We start from the raw sequence: 25,014 nt of genomic DNA, 5'->3' as shown, positions 1-25,014 counted from the left end.
ACAAGAGACAGCTGCAATCCGCTACTCAGAATTCATGTTCAAGAAGTTCTCTTGCACAGACATCCACACAGGTTTCCCCGCAGCGAATGCTATGCTTTCTATTCTCGACCAATCCCTGTTCCCCCTAAAGAGAGCCAGAGGAGCATCATCAATCTTCCAGCGCTCCGTTAGGAAAGCCATCCGACGTAGATGGAACTCCTGCAGAACCCAAGGTCCCACATCGCTGGTGAAAGACAACCTTCCCGTTGTCAGATAAAGAGACGGCCATGGAGAGTACCCATTTCGTACTCCTCGAAGGCAATCCACGAGTGATATGGTGTTTGAAATCTTTTCGCTACTTACTCGTAAACCTGTTTTAGTACAAGGTGATTCCGTTTCTGGTCATAAACTCCATGTACACCTATGCCGTGAGGCGTACGTAATCCTTTGCAGCCAAGCTTAAAGCCATAGAGCTGGAAAATCCCGAGGGTCTGCAAAGAAAACACCTGAAGCGCCACGCTGAAACTGCCATAATCGTGATGGTAAAGCTGCCGCACCATTGAGACTGTCCGACGAGATCAAAAGACTGCACTATACACTCACCAAAGTAATCCGGGTTGTTTGCTATCGTATCAATCGTAATGCCCGACGTAAAGTGAGGACATACTCTCTCCATGGTGGTTACGACGTATTGACTCCGCGAGCAGATTATCGACCGACAGAATGATGAGCTTGCGGGTCTGTGCGGCCTTGTACGGAGGGATTGGGAAGGCGTTGGTGACTACAACGGCATCGATGCATTCGCAGGCCTCCAGTTCTGCCAGCGAATCACCTCCAAACAGTCCATGGGTGGCCATGCAGTAAACCTTCGTCGCACCACCACGTTTGACAACTGTCTCGGCTGCTGCTATCCATGATCCAGGTTTGTCGATCATGTCGTCCATGATGAAGACTGGTCTATCCCTGACCTTGCCTACTAAAGTCACCATTGTTTCCAGTTCGGGATTTTTAAGGTCTTCCTCCTCTTCCTCGTCGCTGGCATTGGCGTCTATAGTACCGCCTAGCGGGTGGTCCGAGTTATGATTCTGGTGCAACGAGGACGCGGTGGACATGAATGAGGACATCATGTGGTCGGGTATTGTTTCGTCGCCGTCTGATGGCGGTCGATTCCGATGCATCGTAGAGCTAGAGACTGCAGACATAGCAGGAGACGGGTATTCTTCGTCTACGATATGACCTTGGAATAAGCGGCCATGGATGACATCGCGAGCACGCTGGGTTGGTCAGTAGGTGCATTGTGATTCTAAGGGCAAGTACGAACCTCGTCGGTGTATTCATCGCCCGTATCCACCCCTACGTCTTCATCCGGCTCACTCGTTGAGGCGTTGGTTTTATCTGGCTGCATAGCCATGAGCGGAGGCGACTCGTTAGAGATAGAGTTAATGCGAGTAGATTTAGACAAGGGGCTAGAGGGTATCTCTAGGCTGCCATTCACGAGCCGCCTGGCATGTGATCCAGACGTCGCCCGTGTTCTAGCGCGTGCCTTAGCAACATCCGCAGAAGAGTTACTTGCGGAGGGCTCTAGGGGCGGCATGTGTGCCTCGGCATCCAGAGCAGCTTCGCTCAATCCCGGTGTCTCATATGTACCATCCAGCGTCAAGTGCTCGAAGATGGCACTCTCATTGAACGTCATGGGACGAGTTCTGCGGCGGTCGGTGGTGACCATGCCGAAGTTGAGCTGGAGAGCATCCGCGAAGGACGTGACCCGCTTTGTACCACCAGGGTTCTTGCTCACGACTACCGCTTCCTGCCAGTTTGATACGTTCGCGCGGACCCAGCGAGCAAGGAGGGGTTCGGCCACGAGATTGTCGACAGGGCACTTGAAGAAGCCCTGCATCTGGCTGGCGTGCAGATCAATGGTTATGACATGGTTGACGCCGGCGACGTGGAGTAGGTTGGCAACCATTCTGGCAGTTATGGCCCCTCTGTGCGACTTCTTCTTGGATTGGCGGGAGTAAGGGAAGTAGGGCATGACGGCTGCGGAGGGTCAGCACGGAAAAAATAGCAGCTGAGCGATGCGCTGACCCGTGATAGACCTGGCCGAGCCGCCCTTGCACGCAGATATCATGATGAGCAGCTCCATGACATTGTCGTTGATCCTGAGCAGTCAATAAATGGGCGGCGGGACGGGCTGGGAAGCCTACTTCTCGCTGCCGCTCTGCACGATGAAGACATCTTGGTCTCGAATTGACGTTTCTGTGCACATTGAGCGAGTGTCTGGCGCAATTGGAGGAGGGCGACTCACGAATCTGCACACTCGTCTCGCCGTTGCTGAACTTCTTGAGCTCCGCCTTGCCGACGCGCTGGCCGAGACGGTCGCAGATGCCGTCGACAAGGGCGGGATGCGAAGACCCAGAGAAGATCTGGGCGTGGCGCATGGTGGGAGGCGGTTGAGGAGCGGTGGGCGGGGGACGGATGGAGGCGAATAGCTGGAGAAATTTGAAGCTCGCCCACGCTCTCCGCCACGCTTGCTCGCAGGGAGCGGGAGCCCAGAACGATCATCACGCGTGGGCTTCGGGGGCAAGTTGAGCCGAAGCTGGGCCCGCTGATGGCCGCTGCCTCGCTGCGTGATCGCGATACGAGGCTGCTGTGCGCCCTGCACCACCACCCTGCGAGCAATGAACCAATGCATTGGCCGCTATCGTCGCCGGAAGTGCCAGCTCAGTCGACTGCACGGCATCACTCCCCAATGGCGCCTCAGGTTGCGTTGCGCGCCGCGAGGGAAGGCGATATCCCCCAGATCAACGCAATTCACGCCTTCTACGTCCTCAACACCGTGACTACCTTCACCATCACGCCCGCAACCGACGACGACGCTCTGTCGAAGTTTAGGGCGGCTGTCTCGCAAGGCTTGCCATATCTCGTGGCCGTCGACAATGCGACGGCTGACGTTGTCGGGTTTGCATACGCTTCTGGCTTCCGTAGTGGGCTGAGTGGATACAGACACACCGTCGAAATATCTCTGTTCTGCCACCCGGACCATAGATCGAAAGGGGCGGGCACTCTTTTGCTAAGAAAGCTGATCGACGTACTCAAACACCCCGAAGACCACGCGGAATTCGTCACTGTCGCGAGGAACGAGGACGCCAGAGTTAGGAACCTAATCGCCTGTATGGCTGTAGATGAACAAGGTTGGAAGAACGGTCTTGGTCTCAAAGAGTATTACGAGAAGTTTGGGTTCGAGCAAATGGGCCATCTGAAAAGGGTTGGCCATAAGTTCGATCGATGGTATGATCTGTCATTGCCAAAGCGTTCACTTTCTCTAACATGTTTAGGATTGATACAATTTACTTGCAACTCTGTTTGTGGTGACATCTGATGCTGGTATAGCGCCCCAGAACCCTCAAGAGCTAGAAGAAAACCTAGCATCTCCCGATGTAGCAATGCTTTGCAAGGTAGAACACGCTGAGTACGCCTCTACGTGGATTCGGGAACGGAAATCTTTTACAGTACCATTCTTCAACGGAGGTTTGCAATATCGGCTACAAATTCAACACCAAGGCCAAAAACTGGAAATTATGCTCTTGAATTCAATCTTGGCTCTGCTACCGCATCATCCAGAGGTCTTTTTGAGACGTCAACCAGCTTCAAAACAGTGCCGATTTCTCGATCTATTAGCAATTCGATGCCACTTTCCAGCCTATTCCATACATTTTTCGACAATAGTTTGTCATATATGAATCATGTGATAGCGCATTCGGCAATCTATTCGATTCCCATGAACCACCTCTACAATTCCTTCTTAACGTGCATTATCTCTTCTTTTCTCAAGGGTCGCTACCTTTGTAGTCTCATACCCTTGTATTCGCAAAAGCTTAAATCGACTCGAACCCCGAACCAATAGTTTCAAAGGCCACTGCATCTCTGAATTCCGGGATCGCGGCTTTCAAGGATGTTTTCCGTGATTGCCGACTGTCGCCATACCCTATCGGAGGAAGATCACCACTTCAACCCCAGACCCCAGATATCCAAATTCCGGGGCATGATCGAATTATGCGGGGCTGCGTTCCGAGCCGATCAATATACCCCAGTGATACCCAAGAAGTATGTAGGTATCTGGAGCCTGTTGTTTTACAGTCCTTTGATCCAATCGGTAGTCCATCAGCAGCGCTCAACCAAGTCACTGGGAAACGGCTCCGCATCTACCCCACCATGGAAACAAACGCCGAAACCAGTATCAGTAAGGACCATCGCGGTCACTACAAGGCGTCTACAGTGTGGAGAGTCACTGGCGTTTCGTTTGGCAGCCTCTCGCTAGGATATGCGGCCGCCATCATCGCTACCACCCTTGGTACACTCACCTTCTACCTTTTGCCCAATTGGTGTCTAATCACTGACTCCTAAAAGGACAACCCTCCTTCTTTGAGTATATGAACCTCGCAACTGCAAAGAATGCATCCCAAATCATTGGAGCGATGAACTCACTCTTCTACGCCGGCGGCTTCTTCGGATGCGTCTTCAACGCGTGGTTCGCGGACCGCTTTGGTCGAAGGATTGCGATTGCCACTGCCTGTGTGATAGTATGCTTGTCCCTTGCTTTGCAAGCTGGGTCGGTACATGTCGCCATGTTGTATGTAGCAACTGCCTGCGAGCACCTCACAGCACTTACTGACCTAAATCAGCATCGTATTCCGCTTCACCAATGGGTTTGGGTAGGTCAATACTGCCTTCATATATGCTCTTCTGTATTGGTAACATACTTGAGCTAACGTATGTACTAGCAACCTGATGCTCATGAACTCTATCCCGCTGTGGATAACTGAGTTCGTGCCGCCCTACCATCGCGGCGCCCTCTCCAACATCCACGCAGCAATGATAAACATAGGATACCTCGTTTCCTCGTACGTTGGAGTAGGATTCTACTACTACACCGGCGGTTCTGGCAACCAATGGCGCGCTCCACTAGCCTTGGGCTGCCTCTTCCCACTAATTACGCTCGCGGTCATGCCTTTCATCCCAGAGAGCCCACGATACCTCCTTACCAAAGACAAGATCGACGAGGCTTGGGACATTGTGCGGGAAATGCACTCCTCTAGCGACGACCCGAACCACGAATTCGCAACAGTAGAGTTCTACCAAATGAAGAAGCAGCTCGAGATTGACAGCCGCCTGGACTCGTCATGGATCGGAATGCTCCGCCGCCCATCCTACAGAAAGCGCCTCTACATCTCCAGCTCCCTCCTCGTCCTCCTCTACTGTACCGGCACCCTCACCATAGCTAGTCCGTGCCCCTCCCCTCCCACCATCCCAACCTAAACACCCACTAACAAACCTTGTCCAGACTACGGGCCCATTCTCTTTAAATCCCTCGGCTTCTCCCCTTCGCAGGTCCTCCTCTTCCAAGCCGGCAACATCCTGCAAGGCCTCTCCGCCGTCATCGCCTCCATCTTCATCGTCGACCGCTTCCCGCGCCCCACCCTCCTCGCCACCGGCATGCTCGTCTGCGCCGTCAACATCTCCATCGTCGCCGCCCTGACCGCCACCTACCTCGGCACCACCAACACCTCCGGCCTCGCCGCCGCCGTCGCCTTCATCTTCGTCTACGTCTGGTGCTACGGCTTCATCCTCGACGGTGTCGGGTACTTCTATGCTGCGGAATTGTTCCCCACGCACCTCCGCGCGAAAGGCGTGACGTGCTGCCTAGGCGCATACTGTCTAATCAATATCCTGTGGCTGCAGGTGGCGCCGACGGCGTTTGACAACATCGGGTGGAAGTTCTATATGGTGTTTGTGAGCTGTGCGGTTGTGGGCGCGGGGATCGCGTGGACGTGGTTCCCGGATACGTCGCACTGCTCGTTGGAGGAGGTGGCGCGGCTGTTTGGGGATGAGGATTTGGTTGCGGTTTATCGGGAGGAGATTGTGTTGGATAAGCAAGGGGGAGGGGTGGTGGAGAAGCCGGGGGTGGAGCATCGAGAGGAGGAGATGTGAAGGGATTGAGAGGGTCAAGGAAAGGTCTGTGTGCGAGGTGAGTTGGGATTCTTGTTAGTTGTGTTGGGTTTCTCGGATGCTGTCTGCATTGGCTCTACGGAATTGTGTGAAGAGGAGTTTGCGTGCGAGGTTTTTGAGCAGACGAATGCTTTTTTTTTGGAGGAAACTACAGCACACAGAGAATCGCTTTTCAAAATGCTTGGCAGGGGTAATATCCCGCGCTCAGCCCACCGTCTCCTCATCAAACCAAGACCACCACTCAAGGAATTCTCTCATGATCACGCAATCCAAAAAGTACATTGCCAGCTCACAGCTGTCATCCGTGCAACGACCGACGATTCTCCACGGAACGAGCTCAATACGACGTCAAGATGAACCCCCACAACCAGCCTCTTTCCGCAACCTGCTGCCGAAAAGGCTTCGCATCCATCATCTCGGTAATTGGGCTTGGGCGTCATAAGTGGATTGGGGAGATGTAGCTCTCAACAGTACGACCGAAATGATAGAAGCGATTTTATAAAAGTGCAAGTTGACAAGAAGCGGCACGCGGATTACCCTTTTAACAAGCTCATCCTTACACAGTGGCCCAACAGGGAGCTGGTGGCTCACGTCCACATCTCGGTCTTCGGCATACCGATAACCAGGACACTCCCCTCTGGGCCTCACCACGCGTGGGGTATTTCCCAGGTGGCATTACTAGGCCGCACACCCCTCGAAGGCACAGACAGCTGTGGCTCGATCGGAGTCTCGCCGAGGCGCCTGTGCCTGTACATGCTGTGCACTGTCGCTCATGGCGATTTGACAGGAAACGGCACGCACAGCATGCATTGCGTGTACCTCCACTGGGCTTCTTACGGTATGCCCCCATGAGGGCGATTTCCAGTTGCGTTGTTGCGGGACGTGGTACGCAGCCTTTCGATATTCCATTGTTGGAGATGGTGGCGCCCTGACAACAATAATATTAGTCGAAGGTATAATGACAAGCGATGACGGATATGTAGGTGGTTAGATGCTGGCGTAGCATCGTACATAGGTACCTATGTACCTATCGCGTTTTGAGGACTTCCAGAGGTGGAAGGTTGGGGATACCGAAGATTTTGGGGTTGGCGGTTCAGGAACGATTGGGTATTTACCAATCCAATGACTTCGTTCAAACTCAAGGGGTGTGTTCACTGGTATTTCACCTGCATGTAGGAGCCATTAGCTAGCCAGTGTGAAATTTCAATCACCTCTGCATATGATTACTCCGAGTAGGAGGCCGACTTGCTGGGATAATAGATGATAGGCGGGAGTCGAGGCATCCAACCAGCGCTGCCTTTTGTCCTACGCACGCAAGCTCCGTGAGACGCCCCCAGCGCCCGGAACGCCACAAGATCCGATTTCGGGGTCGTACGTACCATTGATCTTGCATAAGTGGGGCTGCTAAACAGGCGCACCCCGATCTTGTGAAACAGAAGCAGCAACGTTGCTGTTTTGGACATCTTGTGCAACGCAAGGTTCGAGTCTAAGGGGAACAGTCTCACCGCATCTTCAACACACTCGTCGAGCAATCGAAGATGCCTTTTCAGCTCGTTGAAAGACCTAAGTCTCTTCGAACTTACGGCGAGCAGCCATGGCTACGATGCGGCAAGAGCTAAAGGCAACTTCTGTAGATGCAGTGAGCTATCTCTGGCAGAAAACGGCAGGGAGGAGCCGAAGCCTTGCTCAGGTATCCTCGGTGAAGGAAAGAAACCCCTGTGATTGCATGTCAGCGCACAAGAAACCGATGCGTGGAATGTGGAGATGTGATAGCGTAAAGGAGCAAGGACGAGGGCCAGGGAAGACCGGCTCAGGACGCGGTACGCACAAGGAATCCAGGAAGCTGAGCATGAGATGAACTGTTTCTGATAGGCGAGCATGTCCTGGTGTTCAGGATGTTTGATATGGCAGTTTTTAGCGTGGGCGCAGACGCCATCGCGACTCTGCTGCAGGTCGACATCACGCTGAGCGTCTCGACCGCTTGGGACGCTCTATCGAGAAAGCGACAGGTCGGTGGCAGGCTCTCTACGGCGCTTCGACGCACTCATATCCAGGGTCGGCCTGCCCGCCGCCGAGGATGCCGCCGAGGATGATGGCCGATCAGGACGCCACAGCAGCCACAGCAGCGCCGCCAGCCTGTGACGGTTAAGGGAGGCCTCGAAGCAGCTGGGAGAGTCGCAGGCCAGGACCCCGGTCCGGCCTCATGCCGACGTCGTTGCTTTGGCGAGCAAGCCTGTGGAAGGCGCCCATGCAACTACACAGCTGAACCGGGTTTCTGAAGGCAGATCGACCTGGCTCGCGGATTCCCGGCGCATCAGTGAGCGCAGGGTTGAGCGAGACGCACACGCCGCGAAGACGCAGGCGTCTGATTCCGAGCGGCGGCCAGACGACACGGAATGCAGGCGCGTTGAGCACGAACGGCGCGAGAGCCGGACAGCCAGCCAGCGACGGCGAGGGCAACGTCGCGGCAGTGTTGGCGCGGCAGCCAGCAATCGGGTGATGAGTTCGCAGCAGCGCGAGCAGCGGCAGCGTCCTTAGTGCTGCAGCGCGCCGCATCGGGGCCTCCAGAGCAAGCGATGACCCGGCTGTCCCGGCCAGGCAGCACGATGCCGACGAACGCGGTGCTGGAGGGGGGAGGGCGCCGTGTGAGTGGTGAGCAGCGAAGGGTTGTGCTTGTTTGGAAGCTGGAAGCCCGTCGTGTGCATGGCGGCCAGAGTGACCGGCAGCCTGCCCGCGATCCCCCAAACCTTAATCCAAACACCTCCCCCACCTGCACCCCCCCGCTCAGCCACATCCCAGCGCCGCCCTGCTGGGAGCGGTGGTGCCCCTATTGGATGGTCCCTGGGCGCGATCGAATCCTCCGTCCAACCTTTGCCCCTCTGACGGCCGCCTCAGATGCCCGGCGCTCAGTCGGGGGTCCCCTGGATCTCTCCGGTAAGGCTCCTGCAGGTCTCCTGGCCGTCTTCTTCTCTAGCTACGTCTCTGGCGCACGGAGCGGCTTCCGCTGGCTCGCGAAGCATATCGACGACGCCATCATCCTTCGCGCTGCAAGGACCAGTCTGCTGTCTCTCGCCGATGCTGCCGGCTCCTTCATCACACGGCCGCCTGCCGCACCCCACGCGCCCTGTGAGCACGTCGTCTGGTTCGTGCAACGGCGGTGCGTCCATATAATTGCCAGGCATCTTCGTTGCGTCCGCCAGGCCTGGCATGACTCTCGCCGCCCTCGCCCAAGCTGCAACAGGGATCGGCGACCCAGGAATACTACCATCGCCGCGGCAGCGGGACAGCCAGCCCTGGTGGAGCAAAAAGCGCCGGCCATGCCCCTTCTGGCGCGCCGGTGGTGAGCAGTCGAGCATGTCCACACATAGCCATGTCAGAGTCAAGTTCTATCAGCCTGCCGCGTAGGACGAGCCGTGTATCCTTTGCTGCTTTGGTCCTGTCGCTGCCCGCTTTGGACGGCGCCCGTCTCTTCTCGCGAGCCTCGTCACAGGAATGGACTGAATCGCACCGGCCGCGACGGCTGCGCGCTGCTGGAGTTGCACGCGCGGTGGACATGGCAGCAGGTGTTCCAGGGCGGCCGTTGCTCGACCGTGGACGAGGTCGAAGCCAGCCAGATATAAGAACACCCACCTCCGCGCTACTCAGCCCGAACCAGAGCCTCCAACCCACCTCTGATCTCCGCCTCGAGTCCCTCACCAGCCGCCCAGCCGTCGAGCCGTAACCTTACTCATCCGCCCTGTCGTTGCGAACTTTGCTTTTTGCCAGCTACGGGCAGTCAGCTTGAATTGAAACACATCCCACGCCGCTCCTCCTCACACCGCGTGTCCAACGCTCCCGCAGCGTAGGCCTCACCGTTTGCTGCCTACATATGCGGCCCCCCCCCATTGGCATTTGCTGACCGTCTCCAGACTCCTTCACCCTGGCTCCCGCTTCCACCACCACGCCCCCCGCAGCAATGGCAGTCCCCGGCAGCTGCGAGCACTCGTTCACCATGATCAAGTCGGACACGACGCTGATTCTCTGGAACTGCAACATGTGCCACTCGGGCCCGCACTGGTACATCTTCGAGTGCAAGCACTGCAAGCTGAAGACGTGCCGGCCGTGCACGGCCAAGGCGTAGATGCAGCCCGACCTGGTACGTCCTCTCGCTTGTCTCCCTTTGCAGCGCGTCTGCCACGTGGTGAGGCTGCAGCCCACACCCGCTGCCAATGCGACGGCAGCTTTTGGCGGCATCTGCAGCGCCTCGTCCTGCTCCACCGCGCCGTCGCCGCTCTTCCTCGAGGCAAAGCTGACCGAGTGCACGGCAGGTGATCGGGCGCCCCTGTGGGTGACTGCGGCGATCGGCAGCTTGCGTGCCAGACGCAGGGATGTCCCCAAATCCCGGTTGGCGGATCGCCGCCCATCGCACACGCAGGCATTGCAGCCGGCCGCTCTGCGACACCCAGCACCCGCCTCTCTGCCCGGTTCCACCGTCACATCCGCGTCTCGAGTGTGGCTTCCTTCCCCTCATCCAGCGTCTCTCGTCCTTTCGGCTCGGCTGCGTAGCACGGCGTCCCGGTCCCCTGTTCCTTTTCCCTGGCCGCCTGCAGGCCTGGCCTTTTTTCGGCGTCTTACTGGAGCGGCTATCTCGACATGCTCGTTACGGCCGCCTGCGCACTTAGCCTGCACCAAAAAGGAACCTTGCTTCTGCTCTAGATCGGTTTTGGGTGGTGGCGTGGGCACTCTTCCGTCTGGTCCGCTCATCGCACCGCTCGCCTCGGCGGCCTGGTCGGTTGCCCTGCTTGTTTCAGGCTTATTGTCCAAAAGGGCTGCTGTACGACTTCTGTTTCTGCCTTTCCTAATTGTGCGACTAGCTCTCTCTGTCGCCTTCTAATCCTAATTTTCCCTTTCCACTGGTTCCATTGGCGTGTTGGGTACTACGGCGCAGCACGGTGCTGTCCTCGATACCACATGTAAGGACTGTTCAGGGGTACTGTTCAGCATACTTATTTTCTTTGGCTCTTCACGGTTTTTTCCGGAGACTATTGATTACTTGTCTCTTCTCTCATTCGGGGCCAGTACGACGGGCGGGGCTGTTCTGTGGAAACACAGCTTGTGACAGCTAGGTAGAGACGAATGACATGGCAACAACATATATCACAACATTCTCCCACATCCAGATCCACTGTGTGACTCGTGCTAGCGGCACCAGTCCTCCAGGGTGCTATGTGCTGCAGCCATCCGGCGGACAAGCGCGGTCATCGCTCGGAGCGTACCATGATTTCTTGTTGCGGATATAGCACGTCACTGCTATACATTCTGCTCATGCCACCCCTCCCATCTCTCTACGCCCGCACTCGGCCACCAACCGCCCTCCCCTTCCACATTCGCAAACTCCTTCTCATATGCTGGCCGATTGCCTGTCCAGGACTAGCCACGGCTGCCTGTCCAGGACTAGCCACGGCAACCTGTCTTGTGCGGGCATCACGGCACGGAAAGCAACTGTATACAGCCCACTATCGGACGATAACGCCGCTGCAGCACGCTCTGGATCGAGACACGGCGTCTCCGCGTGACGGTTAGCGAGCTGCATTCTAAAATGATAAGTCAGTTCCAAAATCCCAAAGAGTACATCCCGATCTGCCTCCCGCTCTCCCGCTGAAGGGTTTTTACCACCGTCCCCACTCTTGGTGCTATCAGGCATCTCCCTGGTATGTAGGTGACGGGATGTTTGTCCAAGATGAGAGTTGGGTACAGTAGCGGGGTTCGGGGCCCAATTGATCATTTCCTGCGTGAGGAAGTCGCTATGCCTTGACCTAGCGGCTTTGAGATCCGCTTTTCCAGAATGAGATGAATGTGCTAGATCTAGAGATAGGTAGGCATCAAGGTGATATGTGCGTTAGATGTAACACAAGAAACTATTCGAACATGTCGATCTTAGCGTCTAATATATAGTTTATCCAAAGACCGATATGGCCGCATTCAACACAACACTATGGCTGATCCTTGACGCTGTATGGCAGTCTCGTCGAGACATACCTAAGAGCTCCCGATTCACGAAAAAAAACGATTTAGATGGGAACTGTTGTATATACCTTTAGTGATCTTTTCAAGTTTCCATGGACATCGTATCAGACAAGCAGGCAAGCGGTAAACCGCATCCGGCCTATTTGGACCTTCTTACTAGTCAATTCAGCTCAGGGCGCCCAGCGCTTGCGACTCAAAAAGCAGAGTCGAAAGAGTAGCTTTATCCAAAGGCTTGTCACCAGATTTCAAGGGCCCTACTAGTCTGTTGAACCGATTACTAACGAGCGGGGTCTAGACAAGTTACACACGATCTCGTGTACTGACGACCAGCTCAAATTGAATCGAATGAAGGGCTCAATCTGGACTAGAACATCGATCCATAATGTCGATGGACCTTAGCACCGCCCTTGAAAGTAAGCTCTGGATGATGCGATCGCAGATTTCTCCATCCTCTGGACTTCCCTCGTAACCTCCATGTAACTTAAAACATTGGGGATTATTCATCTGAGCACAAGGCTTACATTTACTCGGTTAAAGGACAGGTCGTTCTACAAGTCTGCGGCTCGTTCGCCAGAGTAAACTCCGATATTATATGGCCAAGCTACGACAGATACCCAGACGGCATGTACCGGACGATCTGCTCAGGCATCTCAATAACGTTATGGAGAAGATCTAGCGATCTTGAGAGTAACCACGTGCCAGATACGGCGAAGCACATCCTGAAGATGATCTAGATAGCACCACGGCCCGACTCCGCTCCCGGCCTGGGGTTCGGCTCGGCTTCCTGAGAGACAGGGGTAAACCTCAGCTGTCAGCCACGGCCGGTGAAGATAGACCACCCCGCATGACCACGACAGCTAGACGACAGCTAGAAAGCCAAAGACAACGGGTTCTTTCTTATATTGGGGCCAGCTGTAGTCAGCAATTGATATGCATATGCAACTTGTAGCCTACAGCATAGCTGCACTAACCCCAGTAAGCTAATGGTGTATTGGCCCCCACAGCAGCGATACGACCCCTTAACACTCCATATATAAAACAGCTCCTCAGCCTCGTAGACGAGCTGAAAGCCCCTCCCGTTTTGTCCCTCTTATCCCCTCTTCCCTTCCCTTCCCTTCCCTTCCCTTCCCTTCCCTTCTCCTCTCCTCTCCTCAGCAGCGTTACTCGTGAGGCCATTCCATTTAGCCCACCATGGCCTCCGAAAACGAAAAAAAGGACCCCCAAGCCTCCCTCGAGGACTTCTGGTCAAGCCTCCTCACCAAAACCCCAGGCAAAGTCACCAACATCTTCCCGCCCAGCCTGTACGCGAACCTGTTGCCGCCGCTGAAACCAAAGGGCCCCGCAAAGGGCATCAACGCCGCCAAAAGCTACGAAGCCGCCGCCGAGGACTGCCGGAACAAGGTCAAGCGCATCGTGCGCGAGTGCCACCGCACCAACGAGAAGTTCACGGACCCCGACTTCGACATCGAGGACGACCTGGGCACCGGGCAGTGCCTGAAGGGGCTGCTCGACAGCGGCGCGGATACGCCGCCGCCGGGGGCGGTGAGCACGGTTGACGGCGATGATTTGAGGAGCGCGCTGAATACGCTTGCGGAGAGTGGGATTGTGGGGAGTGCATTGACGGTGGATGTGGTTGCTGTTAGCAAGGTTTTGAATGCGGGCGAGGGAGGCAGGAGTGAGGGGCCGGATCCGAAGGCGGTGCATAGGGTTGATTGGATTTATGAGAAGCCGCAGTTTGCGGTTGATGGGTTTTCGAGCTCGGATGTTAGGTTTGTTGTTCAGTGCTTGAAGTTGGAGTGTTGGCTGATTTGGCCTTCAGGCAAGGCGGAAATGGTGACTGCTGGTGGGTGGCTGCTGTTGCAACCTTGTGCACCATGGAGCATTTGATGGAACGGGTGTGTGTGGCTCGGGATGAAGAGTGCGGTGTTTACGGCTTCGTTTTCCACAGAGGTAACTTCTCGCTGTTGGAATTTCTGGAAGAGTTCCTGGGCGTGTCGCTAACGTTGCTTAGATGGAGAGTGGTTCTCAACTGTAGTTGACGATAATCTGTACCTGCGACAAAGTGACTTCGATGCATACGTCGACATCTACGACCCAACCGGAGAGAAGGAAAAGAAGTGGAGAAAGAGCGAGCAGACGGGATCCGAAGCACTTTACTTCGCCCATTGTGCTAATGAAAATGAGACTTGGCTCCCGCTTCTTGAGAAAGCCTATGCCAAGGTCCATGGCGACTTTGACGCCATCGCTGGAGGGTGGTCTGGCGAGGCTGTTGGTATGTTTGACGACTCTTGTATTTTGGCCTGCTGCTAATAGTTCGAAGAGGATATGACTGGCGGAGTTACTACGACTATCTTCACGAACAAAATTCTTAGTAAGGAGAGACTCTGGAAAGAGCTGCTGAATGAGAAAAGAGACTTTTTATTCGCTGCTTCCTCTCCCAGTCTGGGATCCGATTCCGAGTCGAGACGCGGACTTGCTCTAGGCCATGCATATTCGGTTCTCAAAGCCATCGAAGAGGAGGACGAGAATGGAAATAAAGTAAGGCTTGTGCTGATCAGGTGAGCAATTATCCCAATGCAGTCGTAACTTTCTACGATCTAATCCTTGGTATCTAGGAACCCATGGGGCGCTCGTGCTTGGACTGGTATCGGAGAATGGAACGGCCCCTGGAGCGACGGCTCCAAAGAATGGACACCGTACTGGTTGAAGAAACTCGACTATCAATTTGGCGACGATGGGATGTTTTGGATGTCCTATGACGATCTACGAAGCAGATTCGATATTCTTAATCGAACCAGGCTCTTCTCCGAAGACTGGACTGTTGTGCAGCAGTGGACCAGTCTGAGCATTGGATGGGTTACGGGCTATCTCAACACCAAGTTCTTGGTTGAAATCAAGCAGAGTGGTCCGACAGTATTTGTGCTATCGCAGGTTGGTACCCCTTCTCTATCACCCTCAACACGCGCGTACTTACTCTATTTAGTTGGACGACCGCTACTTCAGGGGTCTCGAAGGCCAATATACCTTCGAGCTCCACTTCCTGCTTCAGGAAGAAGGTGCACCTGCAGGCGAGCATCTCGTCCGTGCGCGGAGCACCTGGTTCGGAACACGATCTGTCAGCGCTGAAGTCGACCTCGAACCTGGCCGCTACGAAGTTATTCCCAAGATTGCTGCTAGCCGCGACCCCTCGAAGCCAGAAGTCCAAGATATCGTCAAGAAGTACGCAGAGGAGAATGGACAGAAGCTTCGCCAGATCGGGATGAATTATGACATTGCTAATGCTAAGGGCATCATCGAGCTGACCGAGGAAGAAAAAGCAGCTAAGGAGAAGAAGGCAAAGGACAAAGCCGATAAAGGAAAGGCTGAGAAAGACAAGGAGGCGGCAGATAAGGCAGAGTTTGAAGAATGGAAGAAAGCAAAAGCCGAAAAGGAGAAAAAGGCCGCAAAGGCGGCCAAGAAGGGAGGTGAGAAGACAAAAGAAGTCCCTCAAAAGGAGGAGGAGAAATCCAAGAAGCCCGAGGCTGAGAAGGAGCGGGTCGACGATAAAGCAGATCAAGGAAAGTCGAAGAAGGCAGAAAGCTCTTCTGAGGACGAAGACTCCGAGACTCCTGATTCTGACGACGACGACTCGGATGAATCTTCTCAACAGGGCGAGTCCTCTGCTAAAACGGACAAAGAGACACCAGCCAAACCCGCGGCTCCTGAGGCTCTAAAGCCTGCCACAAGCAAGGTCTCCGAACAACAGACTCTCAAGCCCCCTTCTGCGCTTCCATTCCGTGGTGGACCATCGGCACCCTCTCCGCCAGGATCTGTGTATGACGGCCCACCTATGTCTGAGATCGGGTCATATGCAGGTGCGTATGCAGATGCAGACGCTGCCGCGCCGCCGCCGCCTGAACCGGCCCGTCCTGCAACGGAAGCCAATCCCAATCCTTGGAACGCTATCTGTGTGGTCGGTCTGAAGGTGTACGCGCGAGACAAGGACGTCAGCATCAAGCTGATCAAGCCAAAGAGTCTGGAGGAAGGCGCTATGTTGGACGTTGATGGTGCAACGGCTGCTGGGGCGACTATGTAGATGATGGATCTGTAAAATGTTTGCGAGTGCTTGTTTCACTTGGTATGAAATTACGGATCATGGAATGGTGTTTGTATAGAGTTACTGAGTTTGGAATATCGCCCCTCAATTGCCATTCTCGGTGCCGTATCTTCAGTCTTCAAGCATTTATTCATGAATTACAACAGCATGGAGATCTCTAGTTTGTAGAGGACTCGGAAATGTCTTTTCCTCACCTGCAACACTCCCCTTCGAGTGCTCGTTCTAGACTATTCATCCTATTACGCCACCACACCTACCACCTCGACACACTCTCGTATCCTGCCCCGCGCAAACTCCCCTCCGCTCCTATACACCCACTCCTCCCCTTGCCCCCTCACAACTTCGCCCTTCCCCTCCCCCGAATCTCCGCCTCCACCGCCTCCTTCCCTTTAACCGCGACCTCCTCATCCTGCCCCGGCGTCCCCGTGGAGCACCCAATCGCGCCCAATACCCTCCCCTCCGCATCCACAATCGGTACCCCCCCGCCCACCGTCATAAAACGCCCGCCATTACTATTCCAGATCCCAAACGCCGCGCCCCCGGGCCACACCGCCTCCTTGTATATCGAAGTTGGCGCGCGGTGGCCCGCCGCCGTGAACGCTTTGTCGATGGCGATGGAGATGGAGGTGAGCTTCGCGCCGTCCATGCGGTGGAAGGCGAGGAGGTGCGTGCTGGTGTCGACGATGGCGATGTTCATGGGAACGCCGATGGAGGTTGCGTGGGCGGCGGCGGCGGCGAGGGCGGTTTGCGCGCCGGAGAGGGTGAGGGTGGGTGTTGTGGTTGTGGGGGCCATGGTGAGTGGAGGGATGCTTTGGAGGGAGCAAGGTGGTGTTGGGCTGGGTATTGGGATTGGGATTGGGTGGCCCTCTCGAGGCTGGGGGTATGTATGGAGAGGGTACTGTGTAGCAGTCTGAGCGTAGTCGAGGTGCTCGAGCTCGCCGTGGTGGATGGGGGAATTACATGCTGATGGTGTTGAGGGATGGTTGAACGGAGGCGCCATGCGTTTATCGCCGGACCTCGGGATGTTTGATATGGTGGGCTCAGAAATGCCGGCGGGATCAGATGTACTGCATGCACAGGTTTACCGACATGACGTTGAAGTATTTACGTCTCTCCGATTTGCACGAGTAGGACGTATCTATATATCTAGGATGTTTGAATGCATGTGGGAAGGATACGGTATCACGTCAGAGGTTCCAGCAAATGTAAATTCTCACAAGTGTGTAGAATTGAATCAGGGTATAAGGGGCAACGCCCAAAGCCACGCCTGGCTTGTTATAGACCTCGTCCGTCAAGTTGTATCCTACAAGTGAATTCCACCAGCTTTACCAGAATATCGACAATCATGTCACCCTGACAACAGGTACTGGTAAAGTCGATCGAACCCGTTCCCACCAAATAAGTACCAATCATCCCAAGAAGGATCGGTACAGCTCAACAACTTTCACTTCGCTCATCTCAAGGCCTCGAACAGGTAGCCCAGATCCAAAGAAAAGACCATGATCCATGCATCCATCATCGAAACCCCTCATATGCAGTCGTGAAAGCTTAGCGTATGGACTCGATGACTAAGCGTTCATCCACGGATCCTCATCGTCTGCGACGTCGTAGTCCATGTCCGCAGATCTAAAGTCCGTGCTACCATTGCCAAACTCCTCCATCTTTGTGTCGTCCTCGAGAACCTCGTCTTGCTTCGACGGCGTCGGATCTTCGGTAGTAAGAGTGATTGGCGGGTTGGCAACCCAGGAGAGCTCAACGTGTCCGATGTTCGGAATCTTGGAGGCAGCACCAATGAACTGTTTTCTTGTCAGTGCCAATCAAATAGGGATGCAAGGAGACCTACCCCTTCAGCGATATAGCGCTCCTTGAACACTACAACTTGCGCATCTTGACGATCGGGGTGTGGCTGGATACTCTCGAAGTCGAAATTGTTCTAGAAAGAAGTCAGTTCCACCTCTGGACATCCAAGGGTAAGTAAGATGGGAGTTAGTAGGTCCTGCTGTTCAGTAAGTGTTCCAAGCGGCTCAACCTCCTCCCAACTTGAATCATCCGCTCCCCATTCCCATCCTCCGAGTCCCGGTTACCGTTTGCAAATGCCAGCCTGTTCCCTTCCTCCCTCTGCAGCCCTTCAAATCCCGCTCATCGTTTGGAAACGCCAGCCCGTCCCTTCTATCCTCCCCAAGCCCCCGCCGTTTTATACCCCCTTGAGCCATCCAGCCACCCGCTCAATGTGATGAAAGCAAACGCCATGTGCAGACAAGAAAAGAAAATCAAATGTGAGCCTTACCAGAAGATATTGTCGAAGCGCTTCATCCTGCGCAGTTCCCGCCTCTACACCAGCAACTGAGACGCGTCTAGGTCGATTGTCGAGTCTCTTGACTCCTCCGCGAGCTCCGTACGGAGCGCCAGTAAAGCCTCCGCGACCGCGATACGACGGAGCGTATCCTCGCCCTCGTCCACCGTATCCTCTACCTCGGTATGTGCCACGTCCCCTACCACGCCAGCCTACTGCAGTGTGTTTAGCATCGTCATCGGGATCTAGACCTAGCCCTTCGGCTTCGGCCTGTAGTTCTGCGAGCTTCGCCTGAAGAGCGTCTTGCTTACTTCCGGTGGCTTCCACATTGACAGAATCATCGTCAGACAGATCATTAGTAGTCGTAACAGTGCCTTGCTTCGCGGCCAACTTCTCGAGCAACCGCTTCTTTTCCTCCGCGGCTTTTTTGATCAGCGCTTCAGCTTCTTTGCGCTTCTCTTCTATTTCTTGGCGTTTCTTTGCCTTCTCCTCGTACAACGTCTGTGCCTCCGCCTGTTTTCGCTGAATTTCTTCCGCATCAATCATCTCTTCGTCAAACTTGGAGCCTCCTGGTGACCTGGCTTTTGCTGCTCCATTGGAATGAGTTGGGGGAGTTGGCACAGAATCTGGCTTGTACCAGTACACTTTGACGAAGCGATTGTCAAAGATGACTTTTGGACTGTCGTAAGCACTTTTCGCGGCGAAATGATCATCGAACTTGACAATGGCAAGACGCTTGTACGCCTGCATCTGGATGTCCACAATATTCCCGAATTCGGAGAAGAATTCGCGGACTTGTTGTTCTTCAAACTTCTCCTCAGGGATTTGCTCAACGACAATCGTAGTACTTGACCGATCATTCAAAGGACCTGAGAATGAGAAAGGGGCTCGGCCTCGGTTCGCAGTGAACGTGCCTCTGTCACCACGTCCACGTCCACGACCCCGACCTCTGTGCTCGAAAAAGTCACGTCCATTCATACCTTGCTGCGGTTCAATCGCGAGTGACGCCTTGTTGGGATCATATTCTGGTATGGCGGTATCAGTTGTGCGGAAATCTGGGAGAAAAGTCGGGAAGAATGGTAAAACATAAGTACCGTCAGCCGAGGGCGGAACGACTATGTGATCTACGCCATGCTCGTACGGGCAGACGCTACCGCGAGCACAGAAGCCCTTGGTGTCGTAGTCACTGCACCTCTCCTTCTTGGGTACATGCAAGTTTTGTCCAGGGGAACCGGCAGGACCAAATCCCGGGGGAGAGCTAGCCAGTGGCATCTGTGGCATTCCTGGCATTGGAAAGCCCATCGCCTGCATAGCCATTAAAGCAGCCATAGGATTGTTGGGATCGAAAGGCGGAAAGCCGGGTGCAGCAGTGGGCAGCATGGGCATGTTTGGCAGGTTCGACATGGCGGGCATGCTCCCTAGTCCTGGCATACCTCCCATGGGGAAGTCGGAACCTCCGAAACCACCTCGACCGTTGAAACCCCCTCGGCGCATTTGCTTGACCGTCCTATTGCCGCCAGCCCCGCGGCCGTAGTGGTTGTCGCGGCCATCACGAGGCTCGCTAGGCTCTCGATCATTGTACGTGCGTTTCCGAGGCCCTCCCGTTGACGACAGTCCAGGGATAGGGACGTCCTTGTTCTTCAGAGCAGCCGGCCCCGTTGGAGGGTTAAATGTCGGGGCGGTCGCAGATAGCTTGGGTGCAGTAGGAGGGACGTAGTCAGGGCGGAAAGACTTCTCGCGAACAGCCGTCATCACTTCGTCGACAAAGCCAGCGGTGTCTATAGTGCCAGGTTAGCTATCTGCTTGAGACCAGTACCCTCAGTGAGCTTCTTACTGTCGCGCAGAAAGTCCGGCAAGTTCTCAAGACAGTTTTTGCGGACCTCTTCGTCACTACCTTCGCTGCGCACGAGTGCGAGGATGTAGTCGGCCAGAACCTCGGAATCTGCATCTGAGCTGGATATACAATTAGTGCGTTTCTAAATGGTCGCCGAGGGCCACTTACACAGCCTCGAGCTTTGGCGTGATCCAGCGCTTGAGCGGCACTAGATCTTCTTGCGACACATACATCGCGTCTGTCGTGGCGCGTGTCGTAGCAAATTATTGGCGGAGGGTGTCTCTGAGAGAGAAGAAAGTCGAGCTCGTGCGGGTCGGCGCGCGGCTTGTAGGATGGGGTCACCACGCGAGGAAGTGACTTCAACACTTGCGCAAGCTGCCTGCGGAGTCGCGAGCAGGTGCGGTGGTGCTGTGTGTCGCGCAGTGGTGGCGGTGGTGGGTGCGAAGTGAAGCTCAAGAAGTCGCCAAATGACGATGGCGCTACAATAGTTTCGCGTCTCGTCCGTCGCGGGTCACGTGATGCAGATCTCCGATATTGATTACCCAGATTGCTATGCAGCGGTCTAAGCAGGCTCTGTTGGACATAAAGCGACAGTCTGACACCGTCTGAGGTGGCCTGGGGAGCTATCAGGCTTGCCCAAATTGTCGCTTTGCGAATTTCAATGATTTACATACCAGAGGACCTCAAACAGTGCCGGGTGAGCCCAAAGAGAGTCGCGTTCTTGAAGAGAACTCCCACAAATCCGTGGACTGCCACTCTCTATTCAACGGCGCCTGTTCGCTCACAGCATGTCAAACATCACAGGAGAGTAAGGATTGTGTTCATGTGGTTCTTATTTCTAGTCCCACGATTACATCACAAAGCAGAACATGCAAAAGGAAAGGCCACGGATCGCCAGCACTACCCTCGATCATTGTCGCACCAGGGTGCCCGTCATCGTCAACTAGTCCCTAGACTCCTCCAGAGATGCTCTTAATGTTTCGTTGACACGTTGCGCAGGGAACGGACGACCCCTGATGGCGAGCAGCCCCGGTATATTCCAAGCATTGAATAATAAGGAAATTTATCGTTTTTGATAGCATCTCTCTATAGCTTGTCGTAGTACTGCGTAGCCATGTTAGCAATCGTTCTCTCCGGTTCCATTGGAGGAAACTTACGTTCTCAACACCGGGCACTTCGACCTTGAGGCCCTTCCTCTTCCGCATAGTCTCTACAATCTTACCAGGCAATGACGTGGTGTCAAGCGCTGATCCACCGGGCAGTATCTGCCAATGGTCGAACACCAACTGTGGGAACGCCTGGCCGCTGGTGGCACTGCGCAGATCGGCGTTGAAACCGAAAGACTCGTTGACGGGAAGGTAGGACTTGACGTGGAAGAGAGGAGTACCGGGACGCTGGGACTCTTCGAAGACGTGACCTCTCCTCCGAGTAAGCACACCGTAGATACCGCCCATAGCTTGCTCGGGCACAGTAATCTCGACCATGTAGATGGGCTCCTGGAGACCTGGTTCCGCAAGAAGAGTGGCAGCGTAGAGCACACGACGAGTAGTGGGGATGATCTGTCCACCTCCACGATGGATAGCGTCAGCATGGAGGGTGACATCCATAATGTTGAAGCGCACGGATCGCATCGGCTCCTCGGCTACGGGGCCTTCCTTGGTGGCCCATTGGAAACCAGAGACAACAGAGTCCTTGATTTCGCTCAGGTACTGCACAGCCTTGGTCTGATCGACGAGCAAGTTGGCGCCGCTAGTATCGGGACCGAAGCACCAGATCTTACGGGCGTCTGTGACGTCCCAACCGTGCTCATCGGCAAGGATACGAGCGCGAGCCTTGATATCGTCACGGGGACCAATCTTGCCCGCCTCGATGGCTTGAGCCACCTCCTCGTCCAAGGGCTGGGCGATAACGTACAGGCGGTTGTGCTTGTTGGGCGACTTGGAGAGCGCCGTGATGCTGGAGCTCTTGCTAACAGTCTCACGGTACTGGACGACTGGGTCGGAGATGCGAAGGGGAACACCGGCATGGTCCTCCTCCAAGTCCTTCAAGCAGATCTCCAAATGAAGCTCACCGGCGCCGGCAACAACGTGCTCGCCGGATGGGGAAATGTAGGTCAATACGCAAGGATCCGACTTGGACAGACGCTTCAGACCTTCAACCAACTTGGGCAGGTCCTGGGCGTTCTTGACTTCGACGGAGCGCTGGACGACGGGGGAAACGGAGAACTTCATGACCTTGAGGTTGTGCGCGGTTTCGTTGGTAGTCAATGTACCAGACTTGAGTAAGAACTGATCAATACCGACGAGACCGAGAATGTTACCGGCGGGCACATCCTCAATGGGCTCAACGAACCGGCCCATCATGAGAATGGTACGCTGGACGGCCTTGATGAAGAGATCGTCCTTCTTGCCAGGGGTGTAGTTCGGGCCCTGGATGCGGACCTTCAAGCCAGACTTGACGGTACCGGAGAAGACACGACCGAAAGCATAGAAACGGCCCTTGTCGGAGGTTGGCACCATCTTAGAGACGTACAACATGAGGGGACCCTTGGGATCGCAGTCCCGGATTCCAATGGCGTTGACGTCGTCATGGGGACCTTCGTAGAGGGTCTCCATACGGTACTTCTGAGCGGTGACGGGAGATGGGAGATGCAGAATCATCATCTCGAGAAGAGCGTCTGCCGCTGGCAAGAACTTCCTCATAACGACCTTCAGCAGCGCCTTTCCTTCAAGATCCTTCTCGTCGGAGGACAGCTTGATCTCAAGCTTCTCCAGGAGCGTGGGGATTTCGTCCGTCTTGAAGTTCATTACGGCGTTGAAGATTCTGAAGATCGGGTCGAGGATGAACTGGTTGAAGGCACGCTCGAGGGGCTTGCCGTCGTGAGTGCCAACCTTGGTCCACTTCTTGGTCTTCGGGTTGAAGTAGTTGTCCCCCTGTTCAGTTTGTTAGCCCGGTTTAAATTTCGTGCGGGATTTCAGGTTTCTCTTACCCATAGGCGCTCCATCATCTTGTTCTTGTCGACACCGAACTTCTTCGCGTATCTGCCGGCAAACTGGCGCACGGTGAAGGCCCAGCCATGGAGACCGGAACCGAAAGCGATAGTGCCCTTGTCGGGGTAGACCTGGACATCGCCAAGAACCTTGTCGAAGTAGGTGGAGATAACGACGTTGACGGACTCGATGACACGAGAGAAGTTCTGGTACAGATCTTCCTTGGAGACTTGAAGTTCGAGGAGAGCACGGTCGACCTTGTTGATAATGACGACGGGCTTGATACGCTCACCAAGAGCCTGTCGAAGCACAGTCTCGGTTTGCACACACACACCTTCAACGGTGTCGACGACGACGAGGGCACCGTCAGTGACACGAAGAGCGGCGGTCACTTCAGATGAGAAATCAACGTGACCAGGGGAATCGATCAAGTTGATCAGGAACTCGTTCTTATCGACCTTGACCGGGATATCCTTCATGTCCTCAGGATCATTGAGGGTGGCGTACAGCGAGATGGCTGTCGATTTGATGGTGACACCACGCTCCTGTTCGTCGGGTCGAGTGTCCGTAAACCGGGCCTTTCCCGCATTCGCCGCAGAGATGATACCGGCACGTTGGACGAGAGAATCGGTCAAGGTGGATTTTCCGTGGTCGACTATACAATTTCCTTAGGTCAGAACAATGCCGCGGGGTATCACGAAGAGACAGATGCCAACTCACCATGCGCGATGACGGACATGTTGCGGATGTTAGCCGCAGAGTCCATAAGACCACGGATCTTTCAACATTGTCAGCATTGATATCCCATATTTCAATGTTTTTTTTATTGTGGCGTACCTCTTCGACGGTGAAGCTGGTGAGAATAAGTCAGCATATTGTCTTCACTGGAGTATCGACGTAGAGTATGGGAGACGAGCTGGGCAGAAACAAGTCCAGGGCAGCCTGCCTCGATTTCGAGTCGGCGCAAGATGAGAGAGATGGAGACTTACTTGACCATGATGGCGGTGTTGTTGGATTTCGGTGGTTAAAACTCTAGTGGTGTCGAGGCCCAAGTACCCCGCTTCGATAGAATGATGCGTTCTCGAGAACGCTGGTGGGCTGCTAGTTTGCCTGTGTAGGCTTGTTGCACGAAGCTGAAGCGCTCTGTAGAAGAGGCTAGGAGGTGAGAGTGGAAGTGGAAGTCGAGGCGGTGGAGAAGGGAGGAGGTCGGCGGGAGGCAGCTCGATAGAAGTGCAGGAGTTTTCGGTTGGTGGGGCAGCGCTTCGCTAAATCCGACGGGCTAAACGGCACGCACTGCCTTCTCCCATCATCCTTTGACCATCGAACCACAATCCGGATGAAGAGTCACTGCCTATCAGCTGCTTCATTCACTCGCCCTGAAGCTCTGGCTTCGAGCGAACACGTGTGAGTCATACCTGCTGTGAGTTCATATCCATACTTCTGCTGCGTACAGGCAGACTCATGCCACAGTCGTCTCCGGAACTTTTCTCAATCTGGGTGGCATGACTCACGCCAGCTCTTCTTCTACCTTTGCGTATTTCAAGATGACCAGTCTTCATCATCGCTACAGTCACAGGCATAATATCCTTTCTTGATACTGTTGAAAGGTCTTGAACTGTTCACTAGCTGGTTTTCGAAAAGGACTTACCGTGGACCGAAGATTACGCATTGATTACGCCCGCTGATCCTCTGCATTCTTAGAAATCACGTGAAGTCTGTCTTTCTGTTGCATTTACAATCAACACGAAACAAGATACCGCTTCAGTTCGAGCCAAAGATGCATAGACCTCGCCATTTGCCACTGTGTCAG

At 54.7% G+C, this 25,014-nt stretch overlaps 10 protein-coding genes across 10 annotated transcripts; 5 read left to right on the top strand and 5 right to left on the bottom strand.

The window, feature by feature from the left end:
- Positions 1-433: 433 nt before the first annotated feature.
- On the bottom strand, positions 434-2,439 carry BDZ99DRAFT_2420 (phosphoribosyl pyrophosphokinase). The gene is made up of 5 exons (XM_033713602.1): positions 2,285-2,439; positions 2,184-2,235; positions 2,065-2,138; positions 1,301-2,016; positions 434-1,253 (listed from the first exon to the last, which is right to left on the bottom strand). Exons 1-5 carry the CDS (start codon positions 2,415-2,417, stop codon positions 612-614), a joined length of 1,617 nt encoding a protein of 538 aa, XP_033583788.1. The 5' UTR covers positions 2,418-2,439; the 3' UTR covers positions 434-611.
- A 194-nt stretch (positions 2,440-2,633) lies between these two features.
- On the top strand, positions 2,634-3,767 carry BDZ99DRAFT_456632 (GNAT family N-acetyltransferase). The gene is made up of 2 exons (XM_033718498.1): positions 2,634-3,267; positions 3,315-3,767. Exons 1-2 carry the CDS (start codon positions 2,729-2,731, stop codon positions 3,349-3,351), a joined length of 576 nt encoding a protein of 191 aa, XP_033583786.1. The 5' UTR covers positions 2,634-2,728; the 3' UTR covers positions 3,352-3,767.
- Positions 3,122-3,767, top strand: BDZ99DRAFT_430462 (uncharacterized protein). The gene is made up of 2 exons (XM_033717250.1): positions 3,122-3,267; positions 3,315-3,767. The coding sequence occupies exon 2, from the start codon at positions 3,423-3,425 to the stop codon at positions 3,717-3,719; it is 297 nt and encodes a 98-aa protein (XP_033583787.1). The 5' UTR covers positions 3,122-3,267; positions 3,315-3,422; the 3' UTR covers positions 3,720-3,767.
- A 424-nt stretch (positions 3,768-4,191) lies between these two features.
- BDZ99DRAFT_374119 (general substrate transporter) lies at positions 4,192-5,967 on the top strand (the record flags this gene model as incomplete). The annotated part of the gene is made up of 5 exons (XM_033714904.1): positions 4,192-4,330; positions 4,387-4,609; positions 4,662-4,691; positions 4,761-5,260; positions 5,321-5,967. The coding sequence occupies 5 exons, from the start codon at positions 4,192-4,194 to the stop codon at positions 5,965-5,967; spliced, it is 1,539 nt and encodes a 512-aa protein (XP_033583785.1).
- A 2,163-nt stretch (positions 5,968-8,130) lies between these two features.
- Positions 8,131-8,541, bottom strand: BDZ99DRAFT_513095 (uncharacterized protein; the record flags this gene model as incomplete). Its single annotated transcript, XM_033724676.1, has 1 exon — positions 8,131-8,541. The coding sequence occupies one exon, from the start codon at positions 8,539-8,541 to the stop codon at positions 8,131-8,133; it is 411 nt and encodes a 136-aa protein (XP_033583784.1).
- Positions 8,542-9,940: 1,399 nt separating this feature from the next.
- On the top strand, positions 9,941-10,105 carry BDZ99DRAFT_483940 (uncharacterized protein; the record flags this gene model as incomplete). Its single annotated transcript, XM_033722616.1, has 1 exon — positions 9,941-10,105. One exon carries the CDS (start codon positions 9,941-9,943, stop codon positions 10,103-10,105), a length of 165 nt encoding a protein of 54 aa, XP_033583783.1.
- A 2,815-nt stretch (positions 10,106-12,920) lies between these two features.
- Positions 12,921-16,166, top strand: BDZ99DRAFT_2303 (cysteine proteinase). The gene is made up of 7 exons (XM_033713500.1): positions 12,921-12,966; positions 13,034-13,760; positions 13,811-13,941; positions 14,003-14,263; positions 14,312-14,549; positions 14,607-14,922; positions 14,975-16,166. The coding sequence occupies exons 2-7, from the start codon at positions 13,183-13,185 to the stop codon at positions 16,064-16,066; spliced, it is 2,616 nt and encodes an 871-aa protein (XP_033583782.1). The 5' UTR covers positions 12,921-12,966; positions 13,034-13,182; the 3' UTR covers positions 16,067-16,166.
- Positions 16,167-16,421: 255 nt separating this feature from the next.
- BDZ99DRAFT_504794 (DUF336-domain-containing protein) lies at positions 16,422-17,068 on the bottom strand (the record flags this gene model as incomplete). The annotated part of the gene is made up of 1 exon (XM_033724066.1): positions 16,422-17,068. Exon 1 carries the CDS (start codon positions 16,878-16,880, stop codon positions 16,422-16,424), a length of 459 nt encoding a protein of 152 aa, XP_033583781.1. The 5' UTR covers positions 16,881-17,068.
- A 231-nt stretch (positions 17,069-17,299) lies between these two features.
- BDZ99DRAFT_456629 (uncharacterized protein) lies at positions 17,300-20,246 on the bottom strand. Its single transcript, XM_033718497.1, has 5 exons — positions 20,215-20,246; positions 19,475-20,158; positions 18,375-19,405; positions 17,931-18,020; positions 17,300-17,883 (listed from the first exon to the last, which is right to left on the bottom strand). Exons 2-5 carry the CDS (start codon positions 20,130-20,132, stop codon positions 17,656-17,658), a joined length of 2,007 nt encoding a protein of 668 aa, XP_033583780.1. The 5' UTR covers positions 20,133-20,158; positions 20,215-20,246; the 3' UTR covers positions 17,300-17,655.
- A 580-nt stretch (positions 20,247-20,826) lies between these two features.
- BDZ99DRAFT_430448 (P-loop containing nucleoside triphosphate hydrolase protein) lies at positions 20,827-24,406 on the bottom strand. The gene is made up of 6 exons (XM_033717249.1): positions 24,194-24,406; positions 24,042-24,057; positions 23,925-23,982; positions 23,204-23,859; positions 21,372-23,147; positions 20,827-21,318 (listed from the first exon to the last, which is right to left on the bottom strand). The coding sequence occupies exons 1-6, from the start codon at positions 24,199-24,201 to the stop codon at positions 21,301-21,303; spliced, it is 2,532 nt and encodes an 843-aa protein (XP_033583779.1). The 5' UTR covers positions 24,202-24,406; the 3' UTR covers positions 20,827-21,300.
- Between the last annotated feature and the right edge of the window lie 608 nt (positions 24,407-25,014).

Source organism: Mytilinidion resinicola, assembly GCF_010093595.1.
Source record: "Mytilinidion resinicola strain CBS 304.34 unplaced genomic scaffold BDZ99scaffold_1, whole genome shotgun sequence".
NCBI lineage: Eukaryota > Fungi > Ascomycota > Dothideomycetes > Mytilinidiales > Mytilinidiaceae > Mytilinidion > Mytilinidion resinicola.
Note: the sequence above shows the minus strand (reverse complement) of the source record. Positions and strands in the feature narration are given on the sequence as shown.